The 21612-nt window shown below is 30.6% G+C and overlaps 1 protein-coding gene and 1 pseudogene across 1 annotated transcript; one reads left to right on the top strand and one right to left on the bottom strand.

The window, feature by feature from the left end:
- The first annotated feature begins 12564 nt into the window (after window positions 1–12564).
- LOC114170692 (uncharacterized) lies at window positions 12565–14679 on the top strand. Its single transcript, XM_085670475.1, has 3 exons — window positions 12565–13204; window positions 13379–13732; window positions 13824–14679. Exons 1-3 carry the CDS (start codon window positions 13133–13135, stop codon window positions 14238–14240), a joined length of 843 nt encoding a protein of 280 aa, XP_085526601.1. The 5' UTR covers window positions 12565–13132; the 3' UTR covers window positions 14241–14679.
- Window positions 14680–15739: 1060 nt separating this feature from the next.
- On the bottom strand, window positions 15740–20973 carry LOC114188550 (uncharacterized; annotated as a pseudogene).
- Between the last annotated feature and the right edge of the window lie 639 nt (window positions 20974–21612).

The following is a 21612-nucleotide window of genomic DNA, read 5'->3' on the forward strand; positions in this document are numbered from 1 at the left end:
CAATTTCTACCTGCATCCCGTATTTTTTTTGAAATTCTCTTTCTACCCTTGATTGTTTTATTTGAAAGTTATCTCCTTCGTGGTTTGTTGTGTGTCTGTGTGGGTTTTCCGGAAAAGTTTGGTGAAGTTGTTGGTGATTTGCAAAACTAGGAGTAGCAGGTATATCAAGGATTTAAAACTGATTTTTTTTTCTTTTTTTGTGCATAATCGGTGAAACTGTGAAGATAAAGTTCCTGAAAATTAAAATTCAGGCTTCCGCAACATGTAACCAGACTAAGTGGATTTTGATTTCCGTAAGAGTAAAGTATTCTGAAAATTTTATTTCGAAAAATAAATTCCACAATGTATTGTGTTGAATATGATACGTATTCCGGACTAATAGTTCCAAATTATATGGTTTGGATTCTAAAAAGCAATTTTGGAAGCATAAAAATATGCTTTTGGGAAAGGTCATACAGGAAGTATGGAATTTTCATTCCGGAACCAACGAAATGTGAGAAGCAAATGAAAAAATGTGGGGAAATGGTAGGAACCAATGTTATTAAATTTTGGTCATGGCGGAGTTACGGTGAAAACCGGCAACGATTTCTCAGCCTTCCATCATAACAAGGCGAAGTGAATCAGTTTTTTTTATGGTGGTTCATGGCGGCCGCTTTTGGATGGTAGGTGGTAGTGGTATAATGGTTGTGATGAAAATATCAGATCCAAAAATAAAAGTCATGATCGTGAACACAAGAGAAGAGAAGAATTATGTAGAATTGCAACAGCGACGTTGTTACGGGACGAAGAAAATAACTTGAAACATGAACATGTCAAGAATTTGGACACTCAAGTGTTAGATGCAAACTGAAGAGGTGTCCAGCCAAAACTAATAAGAAAGGACCTTGAAGATTTGGGTACCAAAGAGATATGTCTTAAGGGAAAAGGCCAAGGGATAAGTTTGTTCCTAGAGTGTGGACGGTTTACATGACGAGTCCAAGGCCTAGTTCCTTGAAATAAAGCAACTTATTGAAGCCGAAATGGCCTCTTTATAGGCATTGGTAAAGGAAATATCTTTTGTAAAAGAGTACATACAAAGAAGGGGTTATGTCTCTCAAGTATAGAAATGATCATTGGACTAAGTTCAAAAGTGTAGCGTTTAAAACAATATGAATCCAATGTTATTCAACACAATTCCTCTTCATAAAAACCATCCAAAAAGAATGAGGTTATGGAAAGAAGAATATAACTCAAATATGGCTATAACCATGCTCTATGAGAACTCTTTGCCAAAACACTTGTGGAAAGATGCATTTAACACCACTTGTTATGCACAAAACAAAGTTGAGCCACATTCACATTTTTGTCACAAGTGGAGCCAGAGAATATCAAAATCTCTAATTGATGAAGACATGATAGCCACGGAGGAATTATGTTTATTCATTGGCTCCTCCCCTAAAGATCAAAGTATGATTGAGACAAAATTGGTCTTTCGAAATAAGCTCAATAAGGAAGGAAGAGTTGTAAGGAATAAAGCTAGATTGGTAGCACATGGATACAATTAGCATGAAGGTATAAATTTCACTGAAGCGTAAGTTGTTATTGGACGCGTGGAAGCTAAAAAAATTTGTTAGCCTTTTTCCTTACAAAAATGTTGAGATTTTTCAAATTGATGTTAACAGAAGGAATGTCAAAATGGGCCAGTTCGGCCTATTTAGGCATAGGGATGGCAAAATGATAGAGTAATAAATCAAAGTCATCATCTACTTCCTTTCCTCATTCGCCAATGCAAGAGATCCACCATCTTCATGTTTACAACCCCAACGTAATAAATCATCATAACTAAATCTAAAAAAAAACCCTAATCTGCAAAAAAAAAAACCCAATATGCAAAAATCCCAACCTACAAAATCACGACAACTAGATCAAGAAAATCCAATCACAAACAGATTGAAAATCCCCAATCACAACCAGATCAAAAAACCCCAATCGAAAAACCTTCAAACCCTAACATGAGAAACCCTAATCGTAGAGAGAACGAGGAGAAACGAAATCAAAGCCTTTGTAGGTGTTTCTCTCCACTCAAATGAACGTGCGAAGCTTCCTTCTTCCAGATCTAGTCACCTCGGCAACCTCTTTGCCTCCCCTATAAGACCTAGGAAAAATAATTAATGTTGCAGGTTGTAGCTTTGCACATGGAAATATTATTTAAATTACTAAATGATAACTTAAATAGAAGTGAAGTATAACACAATTGGTTAGAGCCTTGTTATACCTTGGTGGTGAAGGGTTCAATTTCTAAATCCTAAACCATAAATACAAGTGAAGTATAGCACAATTGGTTAGAGCCTAATGTGTATATTTGGAGTGTTTATATTTTAATATTGCTTTTCGGGGGAAGTTTTTATGTGAGCATGTGGTGTGGCATGTATTTTATAAATTAATTATAATTGATTTGGCATGTTTATAATTTTTTTTCTTGAATTTATTGAATGTGTGGATATGGTTGTAATGTTTATTGTGCGGGTATTTGACAAGAAAATGAGATAATTGATATGGTTTGGGTGTTGGTGTGAAACTTAGAGGTGTTGTGTTTGAATCTTGACTAGAGCAAAATATGTAAATATTAATTTCTTTTTTGATATTTTTGTGGTCGAAGATGAAGAGTTGAAAGTAGGTTCGTTGATATTTTTAAAAATTTATGATAATCATTTTTTTAATTATTTCCTCAACTTAATAAACATAAAAATAACATCCAATTATGATATTATAAAGAGAAAATATAATAACATGCAGATAACTTATTTAGTATTACATTTAAAAATAAAATAAGAAATATATTTTTGGTTTATTGATAAAGCTTTGAACAACACTATAATCAAGGAAATCCAACTAAAAGAGACAAATTTAACTTAAAAATTAATCATGGATAAAATTGGTGAATATTTTATGGGAAAATGACGAGTATAGAACATAACCGATTAAAAATTGAAACACACCCAATACATAAAAAAACCCTAATTGACCTGGTCAAATTTTACTGAGTTATAAATAACCATAGCTATCCTCATATCTGTTTTTTTTTCTACCCTCGATACTTTTCATTTGCTTGATTTTCAATGGAGCATTTGGGTAAGTCCATATCTTCATTTCTTCTTTATTCATTTCTTCTTTAATCTGCGTACATCAGTGAAAGGGTAAAACTGCTTTTAGCAGAAGTATACAAAAATGATAAATATATTGTATTATTTATTATGGTTGTATGAAGAAGGTTGAACGAATGATATTTTAGTTTCGTGTGCAGTAGAGAATGGTGATAGAGAAACAAAAAGAAAAAGAATAAAAAAAGCTGAAGGGAAATTGCTTCAGGCATCAGAGGTGTCCTTAATAGCTATTAAGAAGGCTATTAAAAACCTACATAAAAAAAATGTCCGAATAGTTCAACTTGAAGGAGATCTTGCGAAAGCGCATAAAGAACGAGACGAGTTTTCTGCAAGGTTGAAGAGACTAAAGCAAAAAGTGAGAGAGGTATAAAAGTATTTTAACTGTAGATCGAGTTAAATAATATAAAATATTTGATTGTTTGTTGAGTTAGATATTTTTGTTTTTGATTATTTGTTGTTTTAACCTTTTTTAGTTGGCTGAAATACTGATAGAGGATGATGATGATGATGATGAAGAGAGGGAGAGACGAAAGAAGCTCAGAGAAGAGAAATAGTAGTTCTGTGAATATTTGTTTTGATGTGTAGGAGTTGGTTTCAGGCCGAATTTATTTTGTGACCTTTGCCATTGGCATTTTCATGTTTTGGTTATCACAAACAAGGTAAAAAGTTAAAGTTGGAGCCGGAAAATAAAATGGTAAAAGAACCAAAACTTTATGTTTGCTTCCAAACTTTACCTGATTTTGGGGTTTTGATTTTGGTTAATGGGTGTGTGAAAAATAACAAGTGGTTATTACATAATGAGTAACATTGTGCTAAAGTTACATAAGTCTAACTAGGGCTTCCCATTAATGAAAATTCTTATTACATTTAAAGAAAAATATACATTTTAATAGAAATATTCTTGTATCATTATTTTGATAAAAGTTCACATTTTTTATGCAAATTTTTATTTTGTTTCTATACTTTTGACTTAATAAATTAGATCTTAAATTTTAAAAATTCAAGAATAAAAATGTTGTTACCAAATATTAAATTTGAATATAAAGATGATTGAGATTGATACGAAGATACCGTTAAAATAATAAATATTAAAAACTTATTTTTCAATTAATATTGCTTCGATTATACTTAATAAATTAAAATTAATTTTATCGAATTGAATTACATTCATTTTTAAACTGTTTGGTTATTATTAACAATTCTTTTACGTATTCAAATAAAGTCTTGTTTGAATGAAGAATGAGAAAAAAATACTTCTGCCGTTCTTTTCTAATAGTTCTTTTTGAATAAAAATAAAAATATTACATTTTATTTGATACTTTTAAAATTTAAGATAACCATTTTTTCAATTTACTTAACATAAAAATAACAACTCTTTATGATAATATAAAGAAAAAATATAATACATATAGTCGTTAATAGAAAATAAAAATCGAAAGAAATGACATGTGATGTAACTTATTTAAGATTATATTTAAAAATATATTGATAAACTTTTAAACAACACAAAGAAAGGAAGTATAATAAAGGAAATCCAAGTAAAAGTTATGATGCAATTTTAATTAAAAATTTATCTTGCTTTTTACATTTCAGGAGTGACAAAACGGGTTAGTTCGACTTGCTTTGATTAGGTCCATCAGTGACCTGTAAAAAACGGGTCGGGTCGGACTAGCATGTCAAATAAAAATGAGTCAATAACCATAACATGCACCATATAGGACAAGCTAACGGATTGGACAGCCCGTAAGTTTTATTTTTCTTTTTTTTTTAATTTTTTAAACCATTTTAATTTGTTTACAATTTTTTTAATTTTTTAATTTTTAAAATTTATTTATATATACATATAAATTAATATTAAAAGCATATTTAAACAAATAAAATATTTTTTAAACTTTTAATTGATTAATTAATTTTTTAATTAGATAAATTAAAATAATTATTACATTTACATGTTAAATTACTCAATTATAACTAATAATGCAAAATTAATTTGTAGGTGTTAATGATATAAATTACAATCATATAATATATTTACACATTTAAAAAATATAACATAAAAAAATAATTTTTTTAATTATTTTTATTTTATTTTATTTTTTAAAAATGGGCTTCGAGATGTGTTGGTTCGAATTTTAGCCCGTCAAATTGACAAACTAGATGGGATAGGCTAGAACGGGCTGGCGAGCTAGCCTGTTAGGCCCAATCCATTTTTTCATCCCTATTATTTTTATCAGCTAGAAATATATATTAATATAAAATTAAGCATTTAGAATACTGTAACCCTCTTACATAATATTTACAAATAGTATTTGTTCAGAACTTTACTTCTAAGCAAATCTAAAGAGATCACTTTATTCTTTACCATCTAACACCCATACTAGTATAGACTTACAACACTCTTACAGGGTAATGCATACTATAAATTGTCTTAAGACACCAAGTTGTAGCATACTAGTATAGACTTACAACACTCTTACAAGTTGTAGCATCATAGGTCATCGACATTTAGTTTGACTAAGCTTGCAATATTTCCCATTGTTGTTCGAATAGTTGAAGTAGTTAATCCTATGTATTGCTTTATCTCCTCCGTACTGTAGTAATTCTCCTACCATGCAAAAGAGAAACCCCCAGGCAACCTTACCTACAAGAAGAAAACCACCAAGCAGCCCCACATATCGTCCTTTTAAGTTCTTTATTTAAGCCTTAGACCTATTTCTTAGGCTACATACCATACTCTCCTAATTCATCCATCATAAAGCTCCAGCCACATTTTCTACCTACAACCTTTAAATCTCTTGCCAATAGAATCTAAGTTATCCCACAACCTTTCATATTTCACCAATTTTGATAAACTATTAATATAATTTAAATTGTCTTAACTTGAAACTAGAATAAAAATGCAATGTGATTGTGGATGCCTACATTTTATTTACATGAAATAACAAAAAATAAATTATCCACATCAAAACATAACATTTCATTTATATGAAAACCAAAAAAGTGGATCCGCCGTGACAATATGACATTGCGGTTCTTTCTTAACAAGCTAAATAGCTGCAAAAACAATAAAAATAATTAGAATAAATATAATAGGCACAATGTAAATATAGTATATAAATTGTTAACAAAATTATCTAAAAAAGAAATCATTTATCTTACATTGAAGGTGAAATTGAAGAAAGTGATTAGTCATCATCATCGGCATAGTCAGGGTGGACCTTACTTGTACTTGTTGAAATATTGTGCAAATTTCGCTCTCTTATCATGGTCATTTATTGTTGTACCAACTTTGGTGTTTCCTCCACTTGTGCATACTTTTATATTGTGACATCATAGTTTTGAATTGTCACATCATTCTTTTGATTAGCTTCATGTGCCTATTCCCTTTGCTTCCTTGACTTCTTGACAAAGTCAATCATTCTCAACAACATAGTCAATATAGTGAGTGATAGCATTTAATAATGAGGGTTGGTGAGGAATGGCAGTTTCATAAACTCTACCCTTTATCATGTTTCCAGCAACATCCTTCCAACATTAAATCTTTGTTGTTGATGAATATGTTGGAGCTCAGAACTTGAATGTTAGGAAGTGTTGGTTTGGATAGCCCTCAATCTCTCATGGTAGTTTTCCTAGTAAATTAGTAGACCTATTAAGTGTTATAAATTAAGATTAAAGAAATAAGTAAAGCAACTAAATTATAACAATAACTTATATAAGTCTCACGTGCACGACCATCTATTCAACCACCATTTTCCTTGGTGTGAGTGCCGAGAAATAGTTCATCCGGCTCAACAGGTCGATGTTGATTGTCCAAGTAAAAGAACCAACTTTTCCAGCAAGTATGCTAGATCAATAGTGCAACAAGATCGTATCCACAGAGAGAAATTGATAACTAGATCAATAGTCTATAGTTTGAGTTAAATTATTTTCCTTTAATTATAGGTTTTAATATTTTTAAGATAAAAAATAAAATAATAAGCAAAATAGTAATGATAAATTATTAGAAATTAGGTATGGGCCTTTTACTGCTTGCACCACACCTTAGTTTGGGTTGGATTGAATGTTCCTTTGCTTCACGCACCCCCTCGTTGTCAGTGTATTGCACCTTTATCCTTTTACTACTTGCACCCATTTTATTATTGTTGCACTTATACTTGATTTATAGTTGGGTTGGACTTATGATATTTTAACTTTTTAACAAGTTTTATTATTATTTATTTCCTATTTGATTAGAGATGGCAATGGGCGGGCCAGGTACGAGTATCATAATCACATCCCCATCTCATAATAAAAATTCATCTTCATCCTCATAATAAAAATTTATCCCCATCCTCATCCCCAAAACCCAGTGGGTATACAACTTTTGACTCATCCCCATCACGTAACGAGTATACTCTTATACCCATACCTATACCCCATTTTTTTATTGTTCCAAATATCAATTAAATAATTTTTATTAAAGATTTTAAAAATCACACCAAAGGAATAATGATACTATCAAAATATTTAATATTAAAATAACATACTCTATTTTCTTTTCATGGTATCAAATATTAAGAAAAATATATTATAGTAGTATAAATCTCAAATTAAATTATAAAATAACAACTAGAGAAAATTCAAATAATTATATAAAAATTAAACAATTACACATTACTAAAATTTTGTAATAACCAAAATATTTATTAATTTTACAAACGATAAGTGGTTTCATTTGCATTTGATCCACCTACACATAGAAAAAAAAATGAAAAATTAGATATGATATAATAATTGAAATTGAAAATTTTAATTACTAGAATATAATGTACCTTCTTCATCAGATTCATTTTCACTCATGAGAACATCTTTTTCTTTTAATTTTTTAACACCTACAAATACCAAATGTAGAATATTAAATGAGAAATAAAAAAAAATGCTAACAATAACTATTAATAAATTTGAGTAACTTACATAGATGGTTTGAGTTCCATATTCAACTTCTTGTACGCATCTCTATAGTAATATGATGAAGTCGACTACGGTGAAAAGTTAATATCTGACTACAAGTACTAAAAGCAAATTCAGAAGCTACAGTTGTTATTGAAATAGCTAAAACATCCCTTGCAATTGCTTGAAGGGTTGGAAACTTTAACTCATTTGTTTTCCACCATGATAGGATATCAAATTCTTGTGTAACTGGCAAATTATCTTCTTCCAAGTAATAATCCAACTTTGTTTTCATAACTCTAGTTCTACATTTTTTTTCCCATAAACTCTAAAAATTCATTGACATCATCATTAACAAAAAGAAGAGCTACAAATTAAGAGTCAAACATTCTCATGAATACACACACACACACACACACACACACACACACACACACACACACACACACACACACACACACACACACACACACACACACACACACACACACACACACATATATATATATATCTATATATATATATATATATATATATATATATATATTATAAGGAGTAAAGATAATCAAATGTGTGACCTAACAATTATTTGATAAAATGAAATTGAGGAACACCTATTTGAACATAACCACGTATGACAGAAAAAAATAGTGTAATAAGAAGAAGAAAAATTACCTTAAAGATTAAATCTTGAAAAACAAGTCAGACAATTGAGAGATTAAGAAAAAGTGTATGACCACAAATTGAGAGAGTAAGAAATATGTTATGTTTATATATATATATATATATATATATATATATATATATATATTATTACATTATATTATTATGTATATATATAATATTATATAATATAATGTAATATATATATATTTATATTTATATATATATATATATTTAGATTACCTAATAAATTATAGATATTTTAATAATTTAAACAACTATTTGGGTGGAGATATGTATATTCTCATATCTAGTTGAAAATTTCAGGTATTACTCATACCCATATTCATACCTAGTCAATGTGGGGATTCTTTGTCAAAATGGGGACGAGTTCGGGTAATACCCACAGGTATGGGTTTATTTATCATTTTTATATTTGATGTATAGATATTTTTTTTATCAAGAATTGCAAATTAAAATTTTTTATAACAATATAGAAAATTTTTAATTATCATGTTGAGTCTTGGACTTACTTGATAATTAGAATTTTTATTTTTACAAAATTTAAAAAGTTTTTTTTATCATGTTAAGTTTCGGACTTACTTGATAATTAAATCTAAACTTTTTATATGAAATTTGATTTAAATAAAATTAATTATCATGTTATATCTCAAACTTACTTGATAATTAAATATTTCAATCTTAAACAAAATTAATCATCATGTATAGTCTGAGACTTGCTTGACAATAACTTTTTATTATGTTGAGTCTTGGATTCACTTGATAAATATACAAATATATTAAAATTAAAAATTAAAAAAAAGAAAAGGATATTAATCAGATTGAAGTTTTTTTTTTTTAATAATTTGTTGTTTAAAAGAATTATGTAACCTTGATTTCTCATTTGAATCAGAATATGTAGAAGCAATTATTTTCTTTATTCATATTTGCAATTCTTTTTTTATTTTTGGGAAAAATAAATATTTTAAAATTACATTAGTTTTGCACACTTAATTAAAGGGAACTGTCTTAGGACGGACGTGTGGATGCTAATACCTTTTCCACACGTAATCGACTCCCAAACCTGATCTGGTTTCGCAGACCATTTTATTTGTAGGTTTTCCATAGTTTCCCTTAGTAAACTATGGTGGTAACTCCCCTTTATAAAATTTATATATTTTAAAATGATTTATGTTCGCCGTTCTATCGTGATTTTTTTGTGGTTGCCACAGTTAGCGTTAAGTGTCATTATCTTGATTTGGATTTAGTTCATATAAAATGTCTCTTTGATTCAATTTAGTCTGAATTGTTTTCAAAATGGAACAATATTGTCCTCACAAAATTTATTATTTGTATAAATGTTATACTCATATTTTTTATTAAAAATAACTTTTTAACATATTATTGTATATTATCAACCCTTATTTTATTAATAATGATTTTGTAATAAATTTGAATATAATTATTAGTATAACATATTAGTTTTAAATACTTATTTTTTTATATAAAAAATAATTATAATGAATTAGATTTAATCTTATAAAAAGAATATGGATTCACAAAACATGTGGATTAATATAATACAATAATGTAATAAGTAAAAAAAGTCATTTTTAATAAAAATACCATTATATCATTTATACAAGTAATAAATTTGGTCTTAGACAGAATTTGTGTTAAATAGTCACTTTGATATGATGGACCTTTGTGATGTCTATGTTGTTTTAGGCATTCGATTTTTGTTTTCTTTCTTGATAGGTCACGTGGCATTTTTGGATTGTCTCATAGAGGATATATTGACAAAGTCTTCCAGGTTCAACATACATTATTGCTCCTCATGTGTTGCACCTATTCAAAAAGGTGACAAACTCTCTAAATTTCAATGTCTTGAAAATGAGAGATAATGATAGAGTTGAAATGGAAAAGTCCATATGCTTCCGATATTGGTAGTTTAATTGTTTCCGCTGTTGATAGTTTAATGTATGTTCAAGTTTGTATTCGTCCTTATATTGTTTTTGCTGTAAATGCTTTAGGAAGATACTTGAGCGACCCAGGTTTGGGTCATTGAATAGTCGTTACAAAGGTCTTTAGATATTTGTAGGGAACTAAGGATCACATGTTGACCTATAAAAAGTCCGATAAACTTTAACATCAGGTCATTGATTGTTCTAATCTTGATTTTGCTAGTTGCCCTAACGACCAAAAATCTACTTCTGGCTTTTGTTTTATGATGGAAGGAGAAGCTATTTCTTGGACGAGGGTTAAACAAACTCTTATAGCTACTCTTGAAGGCAATATGTTGCTTGTTATGAAGCACTTGTCAAACTATGTGGCCTAAAATTTGGTTTTTGACTTTCAAATTGTTGAAAGTATTTCTAGGCTACTTGTAATATATTATGGAAATACTACCGCCTTGCATTTCTCTCAAAACAACATACGTTCTGATGCTCAAAGCATCTTGATATACAATTTATGTTTGTTAGAGAGAAAATTTTAGATTTTCAGACTCGGATTGAGCATACTGCTACAGTCAATATGTTAGCAAATCCACTAACTAAAGGCTTAGCTATTGGAGTTTTTCAAAATCATGTAACTCATATGGCTGTGGTTAAGTCTTTTGATGTACTAGATTAGTGGGGTCTGAAATGTACCTTTTATATTATAATGATTTTCATGAGATGTCGTCAATTTCATTACATCTCTTTCAACATATAAAATGTTTGAACCATTTTTGGATCACATATTTGTTATGTTTGTTTTCATTTTATTTATTATCCATTATTTTTGAAATCTAAGCATATGGTATGTATGCCTATCAGATATTATCTTTGTGATTTATGCTTATATTTCTTAATTGGTATTTGTGCTTATGTTGTAATTGATATAATTTATTTATTTATTAATGTTATCCAAGTGGGAGATTGTTGTATTTTATATAATTTTATTATATAAAATTATTATTCTTTATTTTATTATTATTGTGGATTAACATTAATTAATAAATTATATTATTTGTAAATATCAATTATATTGCACAATTTTCATTAACTTATGGATAATACATATTGGGTTTTTGATGAACGGTCCGTGATGGGTTGAATTGTTCAATGAATGGTTTGTGATAGACTTAAGTATTCATGAACTTGTTGAGAGGTCCCTGGTCTCTATTAGTAAGGTTATAAAATTGATACCCATTAACTAGCTTTTATGGCGACGTAAAAAAATACATTTGTAAGATACGTTCTAGGAAAATCTACCAGTAAGAGAGCAATATTGTCTCACACGTAAATCAATTTTAGTCTTTCATTGATTTTATTTGGAGGATCAGGTACCACTTTTCATCTATATTGTTCTTAATTACTAAGCAGGTACGCTTCCACATACTACTATTATATTATCAGGAACTAGCATGAGACCCGTGCGTACGCACGGGTCGTGTTTTTGTTTTTAAAATTTTTTGTTTAGAAAACGGATTTAATATTATTATCAATAAATCAATAATTTCATTTAAAAGTTATAGATGTTTATTTCTGAATTTTAAAATATTCAAACAACAAATTCATGTAACGATTATGTAATTATACATTTACGTATAATTAATTATTGATATATATTATGTGTTCTATGTTATATGTTTTTGAGTAATTTGGAATAAATTATTTGTCATGATATAGATTGTTATTTTGTTTGGATTACGAAATCTCAGTTTAATTTTTTTAGAAATTTAATTACAGTATGTTGTTTGTGCTAATAAGTTTAGAGTTTTGGTGAACATTAAAGAGTAAAAAACAGGTGTTAATTTATTTGTTTTGGATTTTCTTGTTAGATTTAAAAGTTATTTTTTAAAAAGAAATTAATATTTATATTTACATGGTTATAAACAATATGTAATAATTATATTCTTTAAATAAATATAATTTTGAAATAATTTCCTACAATTAATTACAGTTATATATTAGTGTTGTTATATTTGTAATATTATTCTCTTATTCAATTATTTATTTGACAATTGATTTGAATTTAAGATCAATGTTGGTGAATTGTTTTATTTTTTTGTGTTTTCGTTTCTTGTTTAAACCTAGCAGTAGATTATTAAAGTGGTATGGTAAACGTTTTTACTACTAATTTAATATATCTCTCAGAATACGAAAAGATGGCGGCAAAACCAACTTATTACATGTCTTGTCGTGGGGATATTTTTTTTGCACGTTGATTGGTTTGGTCAGGGGGTTTTATTTCGTTCAGTCGTAACGTTTTGTGGCTTTAAATGGTAAGTTGGATCAGTGTGCGTGTGTTTATTCAGAAAGAAGAAAGAAGCCATCATCCCTGTGTTTGGTCAGAAAAGAAGAAAGAATCCATTATCCCTGTCGCAGTTGCAGCAGCCTCCAAACGTTAAAATGTCTTCATCAAAGGCCATCAGCTTCAGAAACTTTTACCAAAACTCAGTGACTGTCATGGAGCCCGCAGAGGTTGGTGCATTATTTTGTTCGTTTATTTAAAGTTTCGTCTTTTGGATATGAAAACCTAGGTACTGGCGTAAAGTTAATCTTTTTTTGTACGATGGTGTTGTGGTTGAAGTATTTGTAGAAATTTGTGTTGAAAGTTTTCATTTTTATGAATGGTACTGCTTTCGTGTATGTTAGGAATGTCTGGACTTCGAAGTTGGTTTTTATGAGCAATGGGGTAAAATGCTACTGCTGGGGACCAACTTCTTTAGCGATCTGAAAGGAAATACCATAAATATAGAGTTTGAGGAGGGTCTTTTGGGTCAGAGACAGTTTCGTGGTGTCCAGAGCATTCGGTCTTTTTATAACGTCAACGATGTTTATTATGTGTGTACTGTTTACTGTGGAGACCGATTTTTTCGTATAAGGCTTTTTGATCTGGACTGGAAGGAGTTTGACTACCCTGGTACAGCAAGGACTTCTCTTGGATGTAACCCTTTGTCTTCAATAAGGTTTTTCCAAGCGTTTAGGGTGCAGTTTATCCCAGCGACGGTATGCTATATTAATCCATTGTTATTACATTTACAGTTGCATTTGTATGGCATTGATTCTAATATAGTTTATATCTTGATTGTTGTCTTAGATGTTGATTACTGTCCCAGATTACTTTCAAATATTCTGTCGGGATAAACTTGCGTTTCATTACGCGATCAAGTTGTATGATCCCCTGTCAAAGATGTTTGAAATATATGTCGATACAGATGAGAATTTGAGGATGGTCCTGTTTGGTTTTAGTAGGTACATTCCATATTATGGGTTGACTAGTCCGTGTTACTTACATTTAAACTATGTAGGAAACAATGTATTTCTTCATAGGATATTCTCGGCTGAAGGAGTAGAAATGGATTATAACAGAAATTCGGGCAGTGCTGCAAACACCCAAGTTCCAGTTGCTACTCCTAATTTTGAGAAAGAATTAAGCAATTATGATGTTAAAGCATCTTCTTTGGTAAGACAGATATATATAATCCTGCTTTCATACATGAATTCCTATCTATGATGCATTAACATGTTTTTTCGAATGTAGTATCTGGATTCCAAATTTGCAAAAGAATGCTTGATCAAGGGTCGCAAGAGCTACAGATTGACGAATGACCAAGCTCAATTCTGGGACTGTAAGATACGTTGGACGAGCAGAAGTTCGTATGAGTGTTACTTGACCTGTGGTTGGAAGAAGTTTTGCAAAGAAAACGGATTGGCTGCTGGTGATCGGATAAGATTTGTTGTGGAGGATGAAGAAAAGGGCGTAATCCACATATTGAAGAATTAGGTTATTGTAATGCTTTGAATATTTTGTCTGTCAAAGTATTACGTACATCCTACAAACACTTAGTTTAAGTTTCGTTTTTATGAATTTTGGAATATATAGTTTAAGTTTATGTTACATATTTAGTATATCAACATTAATGTATTTTGGAATCTTGATATAAAACTGCTTATTTATATTGACTATTATATTGACTATATCTACTTAATGATAAATATGTACACGTCTCTTAGCATTATTATACCAAGTTTCAGCTTTCGTTATCTTCATATTTTGATTAAGCTTAAAATTTAAATTAATATAAATTGAAATTAGCGAAAACTTTGAGTAAATGTAAAGTGTTATTACCAAATATGAAATTATTTGTTAATTAATAAAAGTATATTTAAACCTTAGTATTCTTATTGGTAATATCATTTTATAAATAACATTATTTACTTTTATAACTGCTACTCATAAATAACATAAATAACAATAAAACTCTTACTCTAATATTACGTTAATAAAAAAACAAAATAATGTCTATATTTTTTTCTATATAATATTACTTATTTATGTTAAAAAAGTCAATTTTATAAATAAATTTAATGTCCATAATTTGATGTATTTGATATATTATGGATAGATGTTAATAAAAGAAAACGGATCTTCATTTGCATCAGCATATTTGATTAATAATGTCAGACATCTGGGAGGTGCGTTTGATAATTAAGGTAGTGTGTTTAGTTAAATATTCAGTATTACTTGGGCTGCTCGTATAACGTTGCAAGGTCCTGTTGGGGTTCAAAACATGATTAAACTGACAATTGTGGGAGGTTAACTACATATTTAAGGTGGTGTGTCAAGTAAGAGATTCAATATGAATTGGGCTAATTATATGGCTGCAAGACAATATTATAAGGAATTGCTATATGAACCTAGCAGTTATTTAACAATATTATCTGCGCATATAATTAATTCTTGTTTTCTTGTTGGTCAATGGCAGTTTGCATATTTAATGCACTATGGCCAATACGAATTTACCATAATGTAATTGTCAGTTCAGACATGATAAATGCAAGGGATAACATCAAAGTACCACATATTCATTTATTACTGCAAGTCATTATGGCAAAAAACTTATACATTACGCCAACACATCATATTTAAGAATATCAGTTAACCATTCTTACTCTGTAACTACTCCACATATGCATGGCTAGCCAAAAAAAGATCAGGTATGTAATCGTTCATTACACATTGTTGAAAACTTCTTTAAAAACTACATTTGTCGTAGCAGTCAAAGGCTTATTGTCGGTGTCATGGATTAAAATCTTTAATCCAGACTTGCTTTTAACTCTGGAAGCTGCAACATATAACTGACCATGACTGAAAACTGGTGTAGGCAGATACAATCCAACACAATCTAAAGACTGACCTTGAGATTTGTTTATGGTCATAGCATAAGATAGCATGATTGGGAATTGCCTTCTAATCATCTTGAATGGCCATGGTGACTGAGATGGAGACATAGACATTCGCGGGATGTAAACTTATGTTCCTTTGTTTTTCCCAGTTATAATTTTTGCACTAATTACATGCTTTGCTAGTCTGGTAACTACTAATCTACTTCCATTACAGAGACCTTCAGATTGATCTAAATTTCTCAAAAGCATTATTGGTGTGCCAACTTTGAGTTTTATACTATGATTTGGTAATCCCGATGTTCTCAATGAATTTAAAAATTCTGGTGTAATACCGTCATATACATCAACGTCCATGGTATCTGATGTATCAATACAGTCTACGCTGAGGTACTCTTTAACTTCACCTAAATTTGATCAATAACAGTTGTTAGACTTATATAATATGACACATGTATGAAAAAATGATAAGTATGAGTTAAGCATCACCTGGAATAGAATCCAGAACAGATTTATTGATTTCATCCACTGTCTCAATTCGACTGGCTAGAATAGCTCGTGATATCAAAAACATCTCATCATTGAATTTTTGGTGTAGTTGTGGATAAGTGCTATTGATTATAGCTTGGATAGGGTCTTTGAAGTTTTTGATTAGAAATTCTGGAGGGATTTCTATATCTACTAAGCCATCATTAGGTTCATTCAGTGAACCATCACCAATTTTTATTATCCAGGAAGAAAACTCTTCAATTTCAGCAACAGTAGAGCTGTGCAATCCCTGCTGTAACAGTCGCATGTTTTTGGTCAAGTTTAGAATCTGGCAATGCTCCCAAAGATAGGATGAGTTGATTGTTGCATGAACAATATCAGACCTGCTTCCTCGAGGGATAACAGGAAGAATTTGTCTAAAATCCCCTCCAAATACTATTACTTTGCCACCAAAAACGAAATCTGATTTGTTGTGTTCTTTCATGATATCTTTTAAAGTTCGATCTAGTGCCTCAAAACAAAACTTGTGTGCCATTGGTGCTTCATCCCAAATTATGAGGTTTGCCAATTTCATCAAATCTGATAGTTCACTACCTTTTGTAATGTTGCAGACAGAGTGTTCAAGTGTTGGAACTGGAATTTTAAATTTTGAATGAGCTGTTCTACCTCCAGGCAATAACAAAGACGCTATACCACTTGATGCAACTGTTAGAACTATTTTTCCTTCAGAACGAAGAGCAGAAGATAATGTATTCCACATAAATGTTTTTCCAGTTCCTCCATATCCATATAAAAAGAACATGCCCCCTTTTTCATCATGCACAGCATTTATAATCTTTTGGAAAATATGTCTTTGTTCATCTGCATATCAATAATAATTTAGATAAATAGCAATGACTTGTGTTGCAAAAATATTAGGAATAAAAACTTACCTGTCATACTGCTAAAATTTGTTTCAAAGATACGTAGTTCATCATCCTTGTTATAATCAAGTTCAGCATACACTAATCGGTTGCCACAGTAATTTACTGCAAAATCATTAGGATAAGGCATGGAGGGAAATTCCTTTAATGATCTCCTATTGTTCTGTAAAAGCTTCTCAATTTCAATCAAAGTCAAATTTTTCAGTAGTTCAAAATTCAGGTTGAGGGCTGCAACAAATAAGATGAGTTAACATAGTTTCATATCCAAAATTCACATTAATATTGTTAAAAACTATTTCACCTGGATTTCGTGCAATAATTCTTTCATTATATAGAATTCCATCAGAAAGCATTTCCCATGTTTTCTTCCAAAGTTCCTCAGGTTTGTTGATACTATTTGACATGAGCATAGTTACGAATAATCTCCTCAAGAAGTTTCCAGATCCCCATTCATTGGCTTCCTTGATAGCTTCGATGTATTCTCTATCATCTGCCAAAAATCCAGAAGCTTCACATGCTTCTCTAAATGTAGGATAAGTTATGCTTTCAACAGTTCGCAAATCTATGTAGGATATTGGACCTTTAACAATTGTTAGCATCCTTCTTAGGTAGAAAAGTTCACCAGTTGCAGGGGGAACCCAAATAAGTCTTCCAATGGTATTTCCTTTTTTCCTTGGTTTCCAACACCTTTGATTCTTATTATACACATATTTAGTAACAAATTGTGGATATGTTAGTTCCCTTGCATCTGAATATTTCTTGTTGCACTCCATCCAACTGGTGAACATGGACTCCCTAACTGTCGGTTTTGCCATGATATCATCAATGTCATCATCATCCTTGAAGTACACAGATTGCTCGCCTGGTAGATGAAAAAACAATCGTTCAACAGCTGGATTTCTTCCATGAATTGGAAATGAAAATATTCTCCAACATGCTTCGCATGGAGAAATATATCTACAATCAATATATTGTTTGATTTCATCCCTTGCAATATCAGTTGAAAAACCTTGGTTCTCATTAGAAACAATGGCAGCAGTAATTCTATCATAACCCTTATTGATGTACTTAAATAAGTACTTGATTGAATTAGAACGGTTGCACCATTCTACATTGACATGAGCCTGATATTTGACTAATATTGTAGGATTGTAAGGAACCACAAATCGATTGTCTAGTGCAATATCATTCTTCACAATGCTAACACCATTGTTTCTTCTGCGATAATGAGGAAAACCATCTTCTGAAATTGTTGTAGTATCTTCAAATTTCTTTGGATAAAATTGAGAACATGATCCATTTTTCATGCATGGAGATGATATCTTAGACATTCCACATGGGCCGTGAATCATATGTTCTTTTACGCAGTTATACAATTCGGTATCTTCTTTGGCACATGGTATTTCAGCTGAGATTACTTTGTCAATATCCATGGCTGTCGGGTACTTGCTTGATGGATGCAAAAATAACAACAAATGAGCATGTGGCAAACCACGTTTCTGGAATTCAATACTATACATGTCTGCAATCATACATCAGTTACATGATTAGAATAATCAATTAAATGAAACAAATAAATAGTAAGTATATGAAGTATATAGACATGCTATGACCCTTCCCAATATGTTCTTCTTTGTTAAATCTGACAATAGTTGGTCAAATTTGATTCTGAAAACTCTTGCAATGATATCTGGCCTATTTGAAGGACTTAATTTTAAAGGGTTCAATATTCTGCAAATCTCTGGCCATTTTGGATTGCAAGTAAAAGTTACAAAAAGATCTGGGAATCCTACATGACCACATATTGCCATCCCATCAAAATATAATTGATCCATAAATTTCCTACCACCGACAAAGCTAGATGGAAGCACAAAACGTTTTCCTTTTTGTGAAGCTTCTGTGTAGCTCTCATTGGTTGGTTGGCAGAGGTTACTATATTTGTCAACCCTCAGCTTGGACTGATTGTTTCTGATGAATGATAGTCTTTCAGACTCAATCATTGTATATCCATCTACAACAAATTGTTGGAATAATCTTCTCGATCTAAGAATGGTCATTGGCTCACATTGTCGGGTTTGAATTCTGAAACAAAACCATTCCCTAATTGTTAAGCGGTTACGTTTGAGTGCCAAAGAATCACGATGACTAATATCATGCCTATATCCATCTTCACCATAGGGAAACAGCAGCGGATACTGATATCCCAAGTAGCTTGTGTGCAACTCGTTTATTCTTTGTAATTTTCCTGTTCTGCTTTCCATAATAATATCCCTAGGAGATGCAGTGTCAACATCTCCTACTATTAATGCAGCAACCTCTGAAACGGTGGGGATGTTGTATATACGTCCATCGTTATGCCTATCAACAATAAGTTTCAATTTAAGATCATGACATGGCTGCTCCGCATATTTGTCCCTTGCCATACGAAAAGATTTAGCATGGACATTGTACTTATCTAGCATGTTTGTTAATGTTCTAACAATTTCAGCATCAATATCATTGTTGTTCCTACATTCATATATGGCAATTGATTCAGCAGATCAATACAAACATGCTACATAATATAATAACAATTGCTTAGAGGAATGAATTGTACCTTAGAGATTGAATTCTGTTGTGTATCTCGTTTTCAGTATCATAAATATATAATTGAGCAAACTTTGGCTGTTGTCCAATTGGTGGAAGAAGACTACCAATTCTGTGGCATGATTGTCCTTGGATTCTCAAATTTGGTGGACCACCTCCATTGTTGTATTTATTGTCAATTTTTGCTCCAGGTGATGTAAATGCAAACATCATGTTGTATGTTCTAATATTCTTCTGATAAGTTCTGCTCTGTTTTGAATCTGATTGAAATAAAAGTTGACTTAGCTCATCCGGGGGTTTTTTCAACATTGGCAATTCAACTTTTCCATTTGAGCAACATAGCTGAAAGTTCGGATTAATCATATGATGAGATTTGCCAATGCGTTCTTGATACCACATATATGCATTGCAATGCTGACAAACATATATTGGATCTCCTATATCTGCATACAATTTGGAAATTAATATAATTATTAGCTGAAGTTCTCATATATCATAACAACTATGTTGATAAAAATCTTCGTAGATTACTTATCTTGCATTAGTCTCCATGCTTTGATGGTTCCTATCATCTACTTCATCAATGACTGCGTAATTAATTATGATCAACATATCAGTAATAATGATGAACTGTTAATTTCATTTCAAAATAAAATTACCTTATACTGTTTAACCAAGACATTCAGACTCATCTGAATATGATTCTACTTCATGAACATCTTCCAATACAAATGATTGACTTGGTATATTCCCTTGATTTATGTTAGTCACATTATTCACAGTGCCTTCAAACTTGTGAAGCAAACTTTGAGGCTTCTTTCGTGAGCCTGTAACATTTCTTTGAACATTCCTGAATCTAATATCAGAAGATCCAACTTGTGATTCCATATGAAACGTATCTTGATTAACATAATAAGTTGTTACATCTGCTAATGGGGTACAATCTGGCATTTTGTTTTCAACGCGCTTCTGATTTTTGTATGTAGCTTTCATCCTCTTCTCCTGCATTATGAGTTTTCTTTTTATTCTTGCTCTTGAACTGCAGATTCTATTTTCATCGGCCATCATTCTATATTAAACACAACACAGAATGATAAATATTTGGGAAATAACAACATTTGCATAATATATAAAGGTTATACTTGAAGATCATAGAAAAACTTCTACACAAAATTTTGAAAACATTACAGATATAGTTCATAATACTGGTTTGTGAATAGATAAATGAAACAATTCCAATTAATGAATAATAATAGTAAGCTGTGCTTTAACCATTTAGAACAGACTTGATTTATCAATTCTCATCTACTTAACAATTAAAGGTTGTCTTAACATAATGTAATCTAAAGATTTTCGTAGTTGCATGATGCTGAATAGATGACTCGTGAAATTTTTACCGCCAAAATGAGCACCACTATAAAGTCATGTCAATGCGAAGCATGATTTGGGGTTCTTAAATGCAAGTCTTTTCATCCTAATGTGTCTAATCTGCCAGCTTTATACAATTACATTTCATTATATTATATATAATATTGTACATGCACATTGCTCTTACACATTGCTTGTAGCGCAGGAAACAATTATCAAATGTACTGCTTTAATAGAATACAATATCGTACCATCAACATTAACTATTGCACGTTTTTGGCTTTAATGAATGCGGGTTTGATGATTGCTTGAATGAATTATGATATCCTACTGCTC

This window comes from Vigna unguiculata, chromosome 3 (genome assembly GCF_037176805.1).
Source record: "Vigna unguiculata cultivar grain cowpea cultivar isolate G323 ecotype 2 chromosome 3, ASM3717680v1, whole genome shotgun sequence".
In the NCBI taxonomy this organism is placed as follows: domain Eukaryota; kingdom Viridiplantae; phylum Streptophyta; class Magnoliopsida; order Fabales; family Fabaceae; genus Vigna; species Vigna unguiculata.

Bases quoted from the DNA above. Each gene is read 5' to 3' on its own strand.
- LOC114170692 (XM_085670475.1), top strand. From the start codon at position 13,133: ATGTCTTCATCAAAGGCCATCAGCTTCAGAAACTTTTACCAAAACTCA. The intron at 13,205-13,378 runs GTTGGTGCATTA...CGTGTATGTTAG, and splicing joins CTGTCATGGAGCCCGCAGAG to GAATGTCTGGACTTCGAAGT. The intron at 13,733-13,823 runs GTATGCTATATT...TTGTTGTCTTAG, and splicing joins TGCAGTTTATCCCAGCGACG to ATGTTGATTACTGTCCCAGA.